At 36.4% G+C, this 13,968-nt stretch overlaps 2 protein-coding genes across 4 annotated transcripts in view; both read right to left on the reverse strand.

Annotated features, from left to right (window-relative positions):
• Positions 1 to 339: 339 nt before the first annotated feature.
• Positions 340 to 7,946, reverse strand: tomm40 (translocase of outer mitochondrial membrane 40 homolog (yeast)). 3 transcript variants are annotated; one of them, XM_017351318.4, is made up of 10 exons: positions 7,647 to 7,946; positions 7,164 to 7,387; positions 7,017 to 7,084; positions 4,969 to 5,061; positions 4,714 to 4,815; positions 4,350 to 4,455; positions 3,915 to 4,037; positions 3,734 to 3,810; positions 3,537 to 3,639; positions 340 to 1,486 (listed from the first exon to the last, which is right to left on the reverse strand). In XM_017351318.4, exons 1-10 carry the CDS (start codon positions 7,691 to 7,693, stop codon positions 1,347 to 1,349), a joined length of 1,083 nt encoding a protein of 360 aa, XP_017206807.1. In that variant the 5' UTR covers positions 7,694 to 7,946; the 3' UTR covers positions 340 to 1,346.
• A 1,863-nt stretch (positions 7,947 to 9,809) lies between these two features.
• ddx61 (DEAD (Asp-Glu-Ala-Asp) box helicase 61) overlaps positions 9,810 to 13,968 on the reverse strand; it is a 16,930-nt gene continuing 12,771 nt past the window's right edge. Inside the window, exon 14 of the mRNA XM_001340824.8 lies at positions 9,810 to 11,191. The gene's annotated coding sequence lies outside the window, so the exon portion shown is untranslated. The remainder of the gene's footprint in view (positions 11,192 to 13,968) is intronic.

A 13,968-nucleotide genomic window follows, 5' to 3' on the forward strand; every position in this document is an offset into this window, starting at 1 on the left:
TGACAGAGTAAGAATGGTTTCAGGAGCTTCAGCACTAGGCATCAGACCTCAAACTGCAGCAAGCAATTATAACCAGGGCTGCACAAACTCAGTCCTGGAGGTCCAGCGTCCTGCAAAGTGTAGCTCCGACTTGCTTCAAAACACCTACCAGGATGTTTCTAGTATGCTTTTTAAAGGATGATTAGCTGGCTTAGGTGTGTCAAATTGGTCTTGGAGCTCAACTGCAGTGGACACCGGCCATCCAGGACTGATCCAATATGATGATCAATATGATCTACAATATGATTCTTTATGTGAATGAGCTTTAAGAGCGATGACAATGATTTCCTTCCAAACTCATTTCACAATCGAATGTTTATTCAACATAATTGCACTGTAAAATAATCCATTAGAATCAGGCCAAAAGCCTGTTTTATAGTACTCCACCATGTCACAACGACATGAAATCAGCATGAGACATGAAAATACTCCTCTGGGCATTTAAACCAGTTTAAATTGTACAGGTTTATTACAGTATATCTGCATCCACCCTTTTCGACTGCCCCCTAAGAACCTTTGAACTGTGTAGAACTAATTAAAATACAAACTTTGGAAATTCTTTTATGTGGAAAATTCAGAGTGACGCATTTCATGTCGAGACACATAAAAAGGACAGCCTGATAGGTTAGGCCCGGTCATTATGAAACCAGCACCCAAATCTGCGCCTAAGACCCGAAAAGACAAATACAGGAAAACGAGCCCATAGTCTGAAGTCTCAGACACTTCTGTGTGACAAGTTATAATCATGAGACAAAGGGACTTAAACAACCCAGCACTCAAACCCAGAGCTTCCCATGCATTGGATTTTCAGTTGACGAGCGAATTACTGAAAATTAAATCATTTAAATCCTCAAATGAAAAACATAAAAAAAACACACGCACAAACTACCCGACCACATTTATATAGACCAAAATAAATGGTTTGTTTACAGATCCAAAAAAATTATTTGCCCTTAAAAAACAAAAGGCATCACCACATTTGCTAACTGTTTTCAAACAAATCAGTGTGATTACAGATACTACTTTCTTCCAAAACACCTTTAATGTTGCACATATCAGACATACGTCTTTCGTATGCTATTTAAAATCAAACCTTATATGACTGTCTGAACGTTTAGATTGAAGAGAGCTCTGTTGGACAGTCCTGTGAGCTCTTTGTCCTGGTCCACCTTTGTGAAGGTTTAACGCGCTAATACTGGGAGTCTCTGAGTCTGTTTCGGTGTTGGTCCATGTCCCCGTGTCTCTGCACCAATTCAAGCATGGCGGAGGGTTGTATCTGTTGAGAATCTGTAATGGCCATGGCCATTTTATCCGATGGTGACGCCGAAGCCACACTGAAACTTGTTCTTGCGGTGATTAAGGAAGGCGCCGAGAGCTAACGATAGAGGAAGGGGTAACAGCTTCTTTTCCAGCGTCGCTCCCACCACCCAGTTGCTGTCCAAAGAACCTGAGAGAACAAGAGGAGAGAGGCTCAACACTAGAACAAGCCTGAACGTACAGCTGCACCATTAAACCATTATGTGATAACCAAATTGCAAACGTCAGACCAGTTCATTCTCAGAATTTACATTAAGATCAAGGATGTTGTAGTGCAGAATCAGATTTAAATTGTTCCTCCATTTACTGTTTGAGGCTGCGTTTGCCCTCTCCATTCATGATTGTTAGTGGTTTCCTTTGTTGGGATCAGGTAAAACTTCATTTTGACTGTTGATCATCGGTTGGCACCATTAGGATAGGCCTTTGCACAAAAGCTTAGTTTCTGGCTTTTATATGGAGTACAACAGCAAATTATAATGTGCGTGCATAAATACACTTACTGGTTTTTTTACTCCATATTTTTTTCAGAGAATTAAGGCTGATATATACTTTCACCTGACGCTGTCGCGAACCTCCGCGGACTGCACACACACCTCATGAAACATACGAGGCTTTTGTAATTGATGCGTTCGTCGTTAAAACATTCATTAAAACAACGGGGCGCTCAAAAGAAACTGACCGTAATATCAGACGGAGAAACACAGATGCAGGAAGTCTTCAGAACTACGTCATATTAATATTATTGAAGATTTTTAACTAATTATTTTTATAAATTATTTTATTAAAGAACTTTAACCATTTAAGATTTTTTTAATCAGACAGGGATGCATCACTTGCTTTTGTTCTTATCTCAGACCTGTTTTACCAAAGACAGTTTTCTAAAATAATAATGACGAGAACGTGTTGCTCTACAAATATATTTTTATTATGGCAAGAACAAAAGCAAAAAAAGTACACTTACTAAAAAGATTAGTAAGGTTTAGCCCGCTCCACAGTTCACACATTACTATCTGTCCTCTTCTTATGCTAAAAAGGCAATAATGGTCAGACTTTCCTGACCATTATCAACAATAAAGCCCAGAAAAGCGGCATCAATTTATTGTAAACTGATAGGTTCAAATAATCCTTTCCTGTTATCAAAGAAATAATTTATTAGTTACAAAACTAAAATGAAGCAACAAATTGTTTTAAATTCAAAATGGTAATATATAGTTACATCAGTGTAAAAACACATTTTTATAATTGTGTACCTGAGTCTCTACTTTTGCCATGGCCTCTTTTGGCTTTAACAAAGTTATCCCTCAGCTTTTTCCAAACTTAACAAAAACTTTCCCCCTTTCCCACTGTTGCAATTCCTAGTCAAGAATTATTGGTCATCTGTTTACCCATATGATCACACATGGACAGATCATAAAGAAGTCTGTACAGTTGTACGTGTTTCAGACAAAATCTCTTCAAAGTAATTCATATTCAAATCAAATCAAATGTGGTGCCGCGTGAACTGTTCGCTCGAGTCTCAAAAAATTGTGCACTCTGACACCCCAAATCATGTAGCGGGCACCCAAATCGAATCTCCGCTAACACAGCAACATCATATTTGCTGCACGCACTGAAGCGAACACATAGAGAATAAACCAGGCTTGTTTTGCTTTTCAAAGTGTGCAAAAAGCCTCTCTCACACACTAAATATAAAAGCCAGAAAATAAACTTTTTTTTGCACTGGAACTGATCAACAACAGTGAAAAAAAACCAACGTTCCAACATTTAAAACCAGCACGATCAAGAATGCATAATTAAATAAAATTCAATTGGGCAAAAACAACAACAAACATAATAAAATTGTAGTAAATTTGCCCAGTTTGTCTAGTTTATTAAATTTTTTAAAGATTTTCCCAAAATATATGTCACAATGAGATTTGTCACCAAAAATCGATCTATTTGCTGAAACAAAAAGTTATGGCCAAATTAAGACTCAAAGGCACTTCATAGTGGAAGACAACATCCCCAACATAACATAAGGGTTAGATTTTCTAGAAATAAAATATTAATAATAGTCAGAAAAGAACTTGTCACACTGTGCAGTACTATATGCAAGCACAACAAACCTGCAATAGCTTTTATAACAAATATTGCTATTCAATTTTTATCCCAAATCGATCAGATCAAAAGGCTTTTATTACCTTTAAAAAGCAGATTGGCTTTGGGTACATCCAACTGATAACCAAACGACACGCTTGTTTCCTGCATCCGTGTGCTGGCCTCAAACTCCACCCCGACCTGGAGCTGTGGAGATGTTCACATTCAAAAAGTGAGTATAACAGATCATGGGCCTTAGAAGTAGTAACAGATCTATCATTGTATTTATTTCTAGAAACACCTGGTCATTGGCTTTGTGGTAGTATGATGCATGTGCTCCAGCTCCTCCAACCGTCAATGTGGCGACATAGTTACTACCTGAGAATAATATATAAAAAACAAAAAGCTCAAATCAGTACTTCAAGATTTTTTGACAGACCTTGAATAAAATGCTATTTAAAAAAAGCACTGCAAATGATGACCTGTGTATCTGCCCACTAATGATGTGACGGTGCCCTCCTCTCCTGGCCTTTTGTGGTAAACCAGCTCACCACCCAATACCAAGGAGGGAGACAACGACTGGAGGTAGTGCGCCACTAGGATACCTATTAAAGTGAATTAAAGGCCCTAGGTAAATAATAAGCATCAGTTGCTCAAATGAAAATAAGTAAATCAGTTGACTTCACTACTAATAATTTTTTTTATTATTTTTTTAGATTTGCTTTTATTTTAACTTTACTTTTTATAAAGAAATAATGAAAAACTAATAATAATATTCAAAAATTACTTGAACACAAAATCAGCATATTACAGTTGAAAGACTTCAGTAATGCTATTTTGAAAACGATATAAAAATCAGAATTAATTTTTGGAGTTTGTCAGTCATCATGGTCAATGAGAAATGTAAAGCATGTTACCAGATCCCACGAGAACATCTGGGTTGCCGAGGGTAACAGCAGCTGTGAAGTCATCGCCACGATACTCTCCATCACACTGCCAGTTTACAAACTTGTGTTGCTGTGTCTGTAACACATCATTCACACAGGCCCTTATTAACAGTGCACTAATACCGAAGTGTGCATCATTCATCACTATTCACAGCTGTCTCTAGAAGAATAATCAAACTATCAAAATTGAAGTTCAAAAAAGGATGCAATTCTCAGCAAATTTTAGAAATCTAATAAAAATAGGATTGTCGTGCAAAATTGTAACTTCTACTGAATTGTAATTGATTAAATGTGATACTTGAAATAGTAAACATTACTGTAAAGCTGTTCTTACCTGTATGGCAATTTTAGAGCGAACTCGGTTGGTGAGCTGATGTATGACCTGCGCGTTTAGACTGCCTGTGTTGTCCATGTCACCTACCATGACTGGAAAAGACTGAGAGGGACAGAAAATAAATAATTATATACATAAAAAGGAGATTAAATCTGAGAAAATGGCAACACTCAACTCATATTTACATTTCAAAACACTAATAATAGACACAAAGTTGACAAAATTTCAGTCAGTGTGTCAATAAAAACACCTCACCTCGGCAGGTCCTGTTTGCTTGCTTCCCACATATGTGGATCCAAATCTGTAACCCGAGTCCCCCAATGTGCTCAGAGTAATTGTGTGACTAACCTGAGGAAGCAGATCAAGACTTCAGACACTACCAGTCTAATGTGTAGGAGCAATTACACTTTCTTAACCAGACATAATGACACTGCTATGTGATTGAAGAGATCTTTTCATCATGTTAATAAAAGGTTTTTTTATGTTTCTATTTTAGGAACAGTTTCTATTTCTAAAACAAAGTTGAAGAACAACAGCATCCAAAGTGAGACACTTATTAAAGGTGCAATTGGCGATCGTCTTCAGAAGCTATTTTTGTAATTCTGGTTAAAAGTCTCTTCATTTCCTGATAGCAAATATTCAATGAAGTGGTTCAAATGTACTTATATGAGATTTTATATTCAGTGAAAAATGTAGGACCAAAAAAAATACATCCTATCAAAACGATCAGTCCAGACATTACGATAGGCTTTCCTACCTGCCTGTCAAAATATATAATTGTGTAACGATGTGCACCCTGTTCTCACAGAAAAACATTATGGCATGTTCACGAATGTGTTCAGAGAAAACCAGTTAAACATTTGTTTTGTAATGACTAACTGTACTATTGAGTTTTCTCAGGTAAACCTTACATGATGTATTGTAGTGATATTGTCTAGAAGGCGTGCCTTTGGATGGTGATTTGAAGGGTTGAACATAGACTTTTAGTGCTATCAGGTTAATGTTAGCATTTTCCAAAATCTCCTATTGCACCTTTAATGTCACGAAATTCTCACTTAAGTCAGAATATATGTTCGCATTAATTTCATAGCAAAATTGAAAGCAACAATGCATAATTCACCTCAGATCTTAGAAAATGAAAAAACATGAACTCAATAATTATAAACTATGTAAACAATGATGAAGCTTGAATCAGTCACTTACTATGTTTTAATTTTATTTTGAAAGTTTAATATTTATGATTTCTATTATAAATATTTTAAAGTTGTTCAAACTAAGGCTGCACATGTGTGCATACACAATAGTCAAATGCAATGTGCAATGTTGACTTGGGATCATTTTTCAAGAGCCACAGTTCAAAACAGAGTTTAACCATAATGGCCAGTTTAACAATGTGTTTAACGGCTGTGACTGTTTAAGTGTTTTAAGAGAGTTTAAAGTATTCAGGCACAAGAAATTGTACCATTTGAGAAAAAATGTGTTTTTACTTAATAAATGAAACACTTTGCGTGCTATTTTACATTTGATTATTCAATTTATGCGCATGAATATGGTTTGAGTCCCCATAAAACCCTAAAGCTCCCTTTATTTTTGGTCTACAGTATTTATCTTTGCTTGTAATTTGCTTAATTTATTTTATGCATGGTTCACTCCGCTTTAAAATCATTCCAATCAATCTAAATCAGGGGTGTCCAAACTTACTTATAAAAGGCTTAAAGACTTTTGATTGACATTTATACATATACACACACACACATATATATGTGTGTGTGTGTGTGTGTGTGTGTGTGTGTGTGTGTGTGTGTGTGTGTATATATATATATATATATATATTATTAAATAAATATCATCTAAATGAATAAAATCTTTCGGGAACACTTTACATAAAGGTTGTATTAGTTAATGCATTTACGAACATGAACAATACATTTACTACAGTATTTGTCCCTCTTAGTTAACGTTGGTTAATGAAAATACAGTTGTTCATTGTTAGTTCAGTTTAACTGACGGTGCATTAGCTATTATTAACAACCATGCTTTGTGATGTTAATAATGCATTAGTAAATGCTGAATGATTAATAAATTATGTACATTTTGTTGTTTATACATAGTTCATGTTAGTAATTGCATTAACTAATGAACCTTCATGTAAAGTGTGACCGATCTTTTAAAATAGAGATATTCAAGTCATCTGGTGAAATTGTATTACTGTTGTAATATTTATCATAAAAAACAAAAACAAAAAACAAAATCGCAATTCCCGATTTTACCAATATCCCATTTAAACTTTGATCACAACTAACCTGGAAGTGATTACTCAAGCCCTTGTTGACAACCAAGCGAACCCCCTCCATCTGCACAGGGAAGACCTCTGAGAAGAAGACAGTTAGACTTTAGGTAAACCAAGAATACACAATCAAACCATGTCATGTAAGGTGCATCAGACAAACCTTTGCATTTGCGATGGCATTCTTCAAATGTGCCAGGGTTGGGAAGGGAGGATTCTGAGTCTGTTCCAGGCTGCCCCTGAGTGCCCGAGGAGGGTGGCACACCAGACACCGGGGGCATAGTAAAACCTGGAGGTACTGTCACCAAACCTGCACCAGCCGGGGCAGTGCCACCCCCTGAGGCTGGTGGTGGGTTGGGGGAGCTGGCAGCCAACACACTGCCCATGCTGATGGAAAGAAAAATAAAACAGAACAACAACTGGTTAAATAATCCTTATCTCCAAAATGATGCACTGACAACACTTACAGGGCTAAAGGTCAAGTTCCTACAGTTCCCACAGACACATTTCTGCTACAACTGGCAACTACCAAACCCCAAATGATAAGCTCTTTCCTCCAGGTGTAGAGATCTGACAAGTAGTTAACCTGCGGCTCCCTAGTCACGAACGTTGGTTATGTGTGGACAACTACTAGAATCTTACTCACGTGAGAAAACTAGTGTACCAGCATGAGGAGCTTGATTCACGCCTCATTGGCTAAATAGCAGGTACGCTAAGGTTAATGCAAGCTAACTCGCTAACATACTGTGCTGTGGGAAAAAAAAAACAGCACATATCTGAATGAGAAGCGAGATAAATGCCGTTTTATATACTATCTGAACATCCGCTTGTATTAATATATGATGTAGTGGTTAATAGTATGTGTGTGAAATCAATTTATGTAACTATTAGCAGGCCTCGTGCTATACTCACGTTTAGCAATGCAGTCCAGTTATACGGCTGAGGCACCGGTAGGATGCGAGGGGCAACTACGTAACTGACGTCTCGGCCCGCCCATTCCGGCGGTTTTTGTAGATGATTGGGTGAAAGACATCACTACTGTGTTGTGATTGGATGCTGAGTTTGGCGTCCGCGTGAGGTCATCAAGGAAGGAAATACGACGGTTCGTGACGCGTTTTCTCTCCACTCCTTCAAAGTTACTCCTCAAGGGTAAGAGCTCAGATGTGCTTTTGTGCTCTTTATTCATGCGTTTTCTCGACAGGACGATACCTTACAATTACAAAAACCCGACCACATATTTTTGATCAAAAAGTTGTCTTTAATAACCGTCTTTCAGAGTAGAAAAGAAAGCCTTAAAACGTACAAATAAATGTTAAAACATTTTAAGAGGCAATTAAGTTTTTTATTTTTTTCTCATATTTTAATTTAATCATCGCCATTTGTTAAATATATTTGATAAAATTGTCTTAAAAAGCGACTAAAATTGCTTAAACAATAAAAAATAGGTAAATAATTAAATAAATGCAAAAATTCACCATGAATATCTGTATTTTTGTTATTTTAATTAAAAAAAAAACGTGGGATTCAAACGATAAATGTAAACCTTTTGATTCAAAAATTTGTTTCTGCATTAAAATATTTTAATCAAGAACTTCATTGACCTTAAGCTTTCCATTCACTGAATATAGTAATAACAATAGTAATTCTTTAGCCAATCCTCATCCCAACCTTAAATACATAGCTAATTAACAATAATCAGTACTTAAGATTATATTAAAAATACAGTGATCAGCATGAGTACACTCCTCACAAATATTTTTAACAAAAGATTTAAAAGTATTAAATATTTAATATTTACTATAAGATGTTTGACAAAAATATATTATTGCATATACAGTAATTAATCGGTACCAGCCAAAACGGTCTCTAAAAAAAAAAAAAAAAAAAAACTTGATCAGTCCAAAAATGAGTACATTTAAATTAATGTTGAAGTAAAATATGAAACAAATAATACACAGGAAGAATCAGCAGACTTTTTAATAACTCATTTGAATTGAAAAACAACTGAAATAATTATAACATTTCTTGCTGTGTCTGGATTTTAGATTCAAAATTATTTTCTGAAAAGTTCCACATTTTTCATGACCTCAGACAGGGGTTAATGTTGACCTTTCTCAGAAGTGGCTTTCTTTTAGCCTCCTAAAGAGGCTGAAGTGCTTAAAAAATTGATGTCTGCAGTTACATTGCTCTATTTTAGCCAATGAGCCCCAGTGAACTGATTTTGTTGCATCTGGAAACTTAAATTCTCTAAAACACTTGCACATCTTTGTCCAGTGGTATTTTGGCTCTCATTTCCATTTCACGCAGTGTTTAAAACCTTGTAAAACTTCCCTAATTTCTACCTTGATTGAAAGTTGTGTAACTATACTTAACAGGAAAACTCTTGTCTGGAAAACTGGCTCAAATCTGGTTTATTTTTCTGTATATAGTATAATCTGCTGGTAAATATTTGAGAAATATTAAAATAAGTGAAAAACTATAGAAATCTATATTATGGCAATGTAAAATGATAGTGTTCCAAACTACTTCAGATTAAGCTTCCAGGGCTGCACTATTGCAAGCAAAATATCCAAATGCAAATGATTTTCTGAAATGCATAATCTCACACAGCTCATTGATAAGGAGGTGAACTTTCCTTCTGCTCTGTGCAATTTTAGGATTAAATGGACAATTTCCTCTTTTATTTCCTTAATTAAAAAAAAAAAAAAAAAAAAAAAGAACAAAAGCCTCACTGCTTGAATTGACTCTGTATTGTTTCGCAAATGTCACTCTAGTGCAATAACTACATACACAAAGAACACAGACAGAATTGGAGAATATGCTGGACTTTAATTTGTTTAAAAGAGAAGGGACAGTATAGGCTGGCATTAACATTTGGAGCAAAAAAAGCTTTGGCCATTCTCTCATGAATCCTCGCAGTAAAACATACAGCGTCTATTCAATACAACACATGGCAAAGAGAGCACAATTCAACACATACAACAGGGGACACAGAACTTTACACTTTGAGAGCTACCAACTTTATTACAGCTGCCATTTCATCACAGCATTTGTGCTGATATGTTGTAAAAGACTGTCTTTTTCTGTGCATTAGACACCACCAGGGAAAGACCGAAACTGATCAATAATTTAATTTGTGTTTTTATAAAATAAAAACTGTTTCTTCAACATGGTGGAAAAGTAGTACAATGAACCTGAACGGTCAACCAGTTTTCAAAACTTCCAGGCTAAATTTCAGAAAGAAAAACCTTATCAAATAAAAAGATAAGGTACCGGGTTTGCATAAACAGCACATCTATTGCTCACCCAGCCAATGGGAAGGAAGGTAGAGTTCACTTCCAACAGATGTGTGGGTCGAATAAAGAATCAGTGGCCAATCTAAATATCTTTTACTGACAATCCAGACCAAAACAGAGTGTTTTTTGCACAACGCACCTACAGTGCTCCCAGAGGAAGTAGTTAATAGATTAAGGCACTTATTGAAACAAAGACAGCCGAAATGAGAATGTAAATGCATGGACTGTTTAAGAATGGGTTGTAGGATTTGGGAAAGATGACATTGTGTCGAGTCAGAAGTTAGTCAAAGAAAAAGCTGAAGTTGAAAGAGGACAGACACACACGGCTGTAAACAACCACAAGAAGACCATTACGAGTGTTGAACCAACTCCCTGGGTTTCCCTGATCAACTGTAAAGCTCTGAGTAAAAATTATATAACGTGCAAAAACCTTTTCACATTAGGTGATGGATGGGGAGCACTAAAAGGTACTCCTAATAAAGCTTGGGCATCTGTGTTTTTTTGGCACCCTCTCCTGCCAGTATTTTCTATTTTCATTGTTCTGGTATATAAAAGAGGGAAAAGAATCTTTGTGAACAGCAGTTATGGACGGTGAATGGTCTTTGCCAGTGCTCTGGGTCCAAAGAACAGTGGCTTATTGTGCTCCAAATGGAAAAAGGGGTAAAGCTGCCTTGGTGAGTCCATAGAGAACAACAAGCCTAATGATTTATACTGGCCCTGAAAAACCTGCGGCAGCTGATCACATTTAACAAATGGCAGTTCCAAACTCCTGAAGCAATGGGTGAAAAATAAAACTACAGCAAAACAAACAAAAAAGAAAAAAAAGGGGGAAAAAAGATGCATCTGTCTTCAGTAGAAATTGTGCAGAATACCAAGCATTGGTCCCTTTATTCTCCTGAAAGAAAGGGAGATCTGATTTTAGGATGTGCTCACACAATAATTTCAGTTTTCGAATGATTGTCTATCAAAAATGAAAATTATGCATTTTGTTTTGGTTCCTTATGTGTTCACACCATTACTTTTAAGTCAAAACCTAAAGAAACACACACACACACACACACACACACACACACACACACACACACACACACGCTAATAAATGCTTCAAGTTGTCATGATCTGACCGATAAAGACAAGGCAAACAATTAGGGATAATTTCTGCCCTTATTTTCAGCAAAAATGATCATTATTGGTTTGCATTTAGTTTTTTGTAAGTAGGTATAAACAAAGAAACATCTCAACGCTGATTTATACTTTCGCCTGGTGCCACATTGCACACCTCATGATACGGACGAGGCTTTTATACTTCCCGTGTTTGCTATTGAGATATTCTTTTGAATGACAGGGGGCGGTCAAAAGAAACAGTAAAATCAGATGAATAAAGAGAGAATCATTAATATCATTGAAGATGTTTTTGGGGGCCTCTTATTTTGTTTTAACAAACTTATCTCAGGTTTTTTCAAACTTTTACAAAAACTTTCCTCCTATCCCATGGCTGTTGCAATTTCTAGCCAAGAATTATTGGTCATCTGGTTCTCCTTTTGATCACGCATCATAAAGATGTCTGTGCAGACGTACCTTTTTCAGACAAAATCACTTCGAAGTGTTTCATATTCAACTCAAATCAAATGCGGTGCCGTGCAAACTGTTCACCTCAAAAAATGTAATTAGCTCCACTATGGCGTTATTTTACTGACAAATGTTGTGAGCACAGTATTACAAGTCAAGAGTGCATTCAAGTAAAACAAGAGAGCGAATCTCTTTGCTTGTGCACCGATTTCCTCTGTTTGACAAAACTGCAAATTTTCCTCACTCACATATGCACTGCTCCGCACAAATTTTCATTTATTAAACATCCTAAAAGTGCACCATACTAATAATATTTAAAAAATGTTTTAATATAACTAACGCAAGCAGAAATTTAATTGTGATCGAAAATAGGAAAAACTTGATAAGATATTATAGACTACTGTACAATTCATTCTTCAAATAAATCTCACCATCAATCCCATTTTATCATGGCAACTAAAATAAAGTGAACTAGTCTCTGCTGTACAGTGTTTTGTAAAGTACAGTAAAGTTCTTCAATTAATCCTTTGTGGTAATACTGTAGTTGCTAAGGTGACAGTGTAATATAAACAAATAACCCAGTGCTGTAGTATTTATTTTTTTTTTTACAATATTGGGTATATTATTTTACAATTCACCACACTTTACTGTAGTAAAACTACACCATTTAATTTTATCAGTTTGCTATTCTTAATACTACAGGATGCTGAAGCATCTCTGGAGAGCAAAAGCAAGAAAAGAGGAACCACCACAAGACACAAAAATTGTGAGTTTGCGTCGACAGAGCTAGAGCAGACCATTTACATTTGAGCTGCCAGCACGCAAGTTTTGTCCTCGAACAGAGGAAACTGGCATGTGAGCAAAGAGATTCGCTCTCTAGTATTACATGAATGCGTTCCCGATTTGTAATACTGCGCTTACGACATTGTCAGTGAAATATTGCCATACTCTGCCAGCCGAAATCATGTGGCGCACACCCACAGCAAACCTCCGCAAACACATCGATCATGTCACATTCGCCGCGTGCACTGAGATTGGCTATTGCAAATTGACCTTTTTTGTAGTTGTAATACCGCAAATTACAATTGGACTAGTGAAATAAAGAACAAACGTCATAAACGTTTGTTAAAAAAATAATGTGCTCCCTTTTTTCTGGCTTTTTTTTTTTCGCGCACTTCACTCTCGCGTTCGTCAGTGTCTGACAGGATTGTGTTTCAAAAGCATGTCAATAATCAAGCGCACATCATTATCATCAGTTCAAGAAGTTTGTTTTTTCAGTTATAGATGCGCGGCCAACACAAGCAAGAAAGCGAAACCGCTCGCGCTTTATACTGGCGGGTAAAAAACTACGAGGCACGGTAGATTCTGCTCTACTCCATGGCTTTATGGCTGTTCATCAATACGACGACAAGTTTTGTTTGAGCCCAGATCGACTATGGCTTGTTATCATATATGTATATATAATTCCGCTGTAATCTTTCAGCTTTGTGTGTGTATTTTAAACATGGCGGGTTTTTTTGTTTTCATTCTGGCTTGTTTGCTTAAGCGAATCACGCATCTCTGTAAACCAATAGATTTCAGCTGCGCATCTAGCTCCACCTTTTGGTACCCTTTCTCATGTTTGGTACCCTTTCGAAAGGGTGCCGAAAAAGTGGCACGGTACGCCTTCATACACAAATGAAGATCTGCAGTATTAAACGGTAATAAAACAACGTGGATTATAAAATCCAGTTATGTTTGAACCTTCTGTCCGAGTGGCATGTTGTGTTTGGTTCTGTTAGATGTATTTGGTCTGTGTTGTGTTTAAGTTTTAAAGGAAAAACAAAAACAACAACAGTTAGTTTAGAAGTGGAATGAAACATAATATCAGTCCACACCAAAATTTAGATTGCAGCATTTACTAGGGATGTAACGGTATTGTAAATACCGTCATACCGCAATATTAATTTTTTTTGATTTTACCGTAGTCGCATGACTCGGTAAAACTATAGGTCTTCTGAGAAAATTTGCTCAGGCGAATGAAGCGAACGGGAGGTAGTGAAAACTACAATTCCCATCAGCCCATGCTTGACCATCATCCCTTGCGGTCTGTTGTCACTACAG

Source organism: Danio rerio, chromosome 16 (genome assembly GCF_049306965.1).
Source record: "Danio rerio strain Tuebingen ecotype United States chromosome 16, GRCz12tu, whole genome shotgun sequence".
Lineage (NCBI taxonomy): Eukaryota > Metazoa > Chordata > Actinopteri > Cypriniformes > Danionidae > Danio > Danio rerio.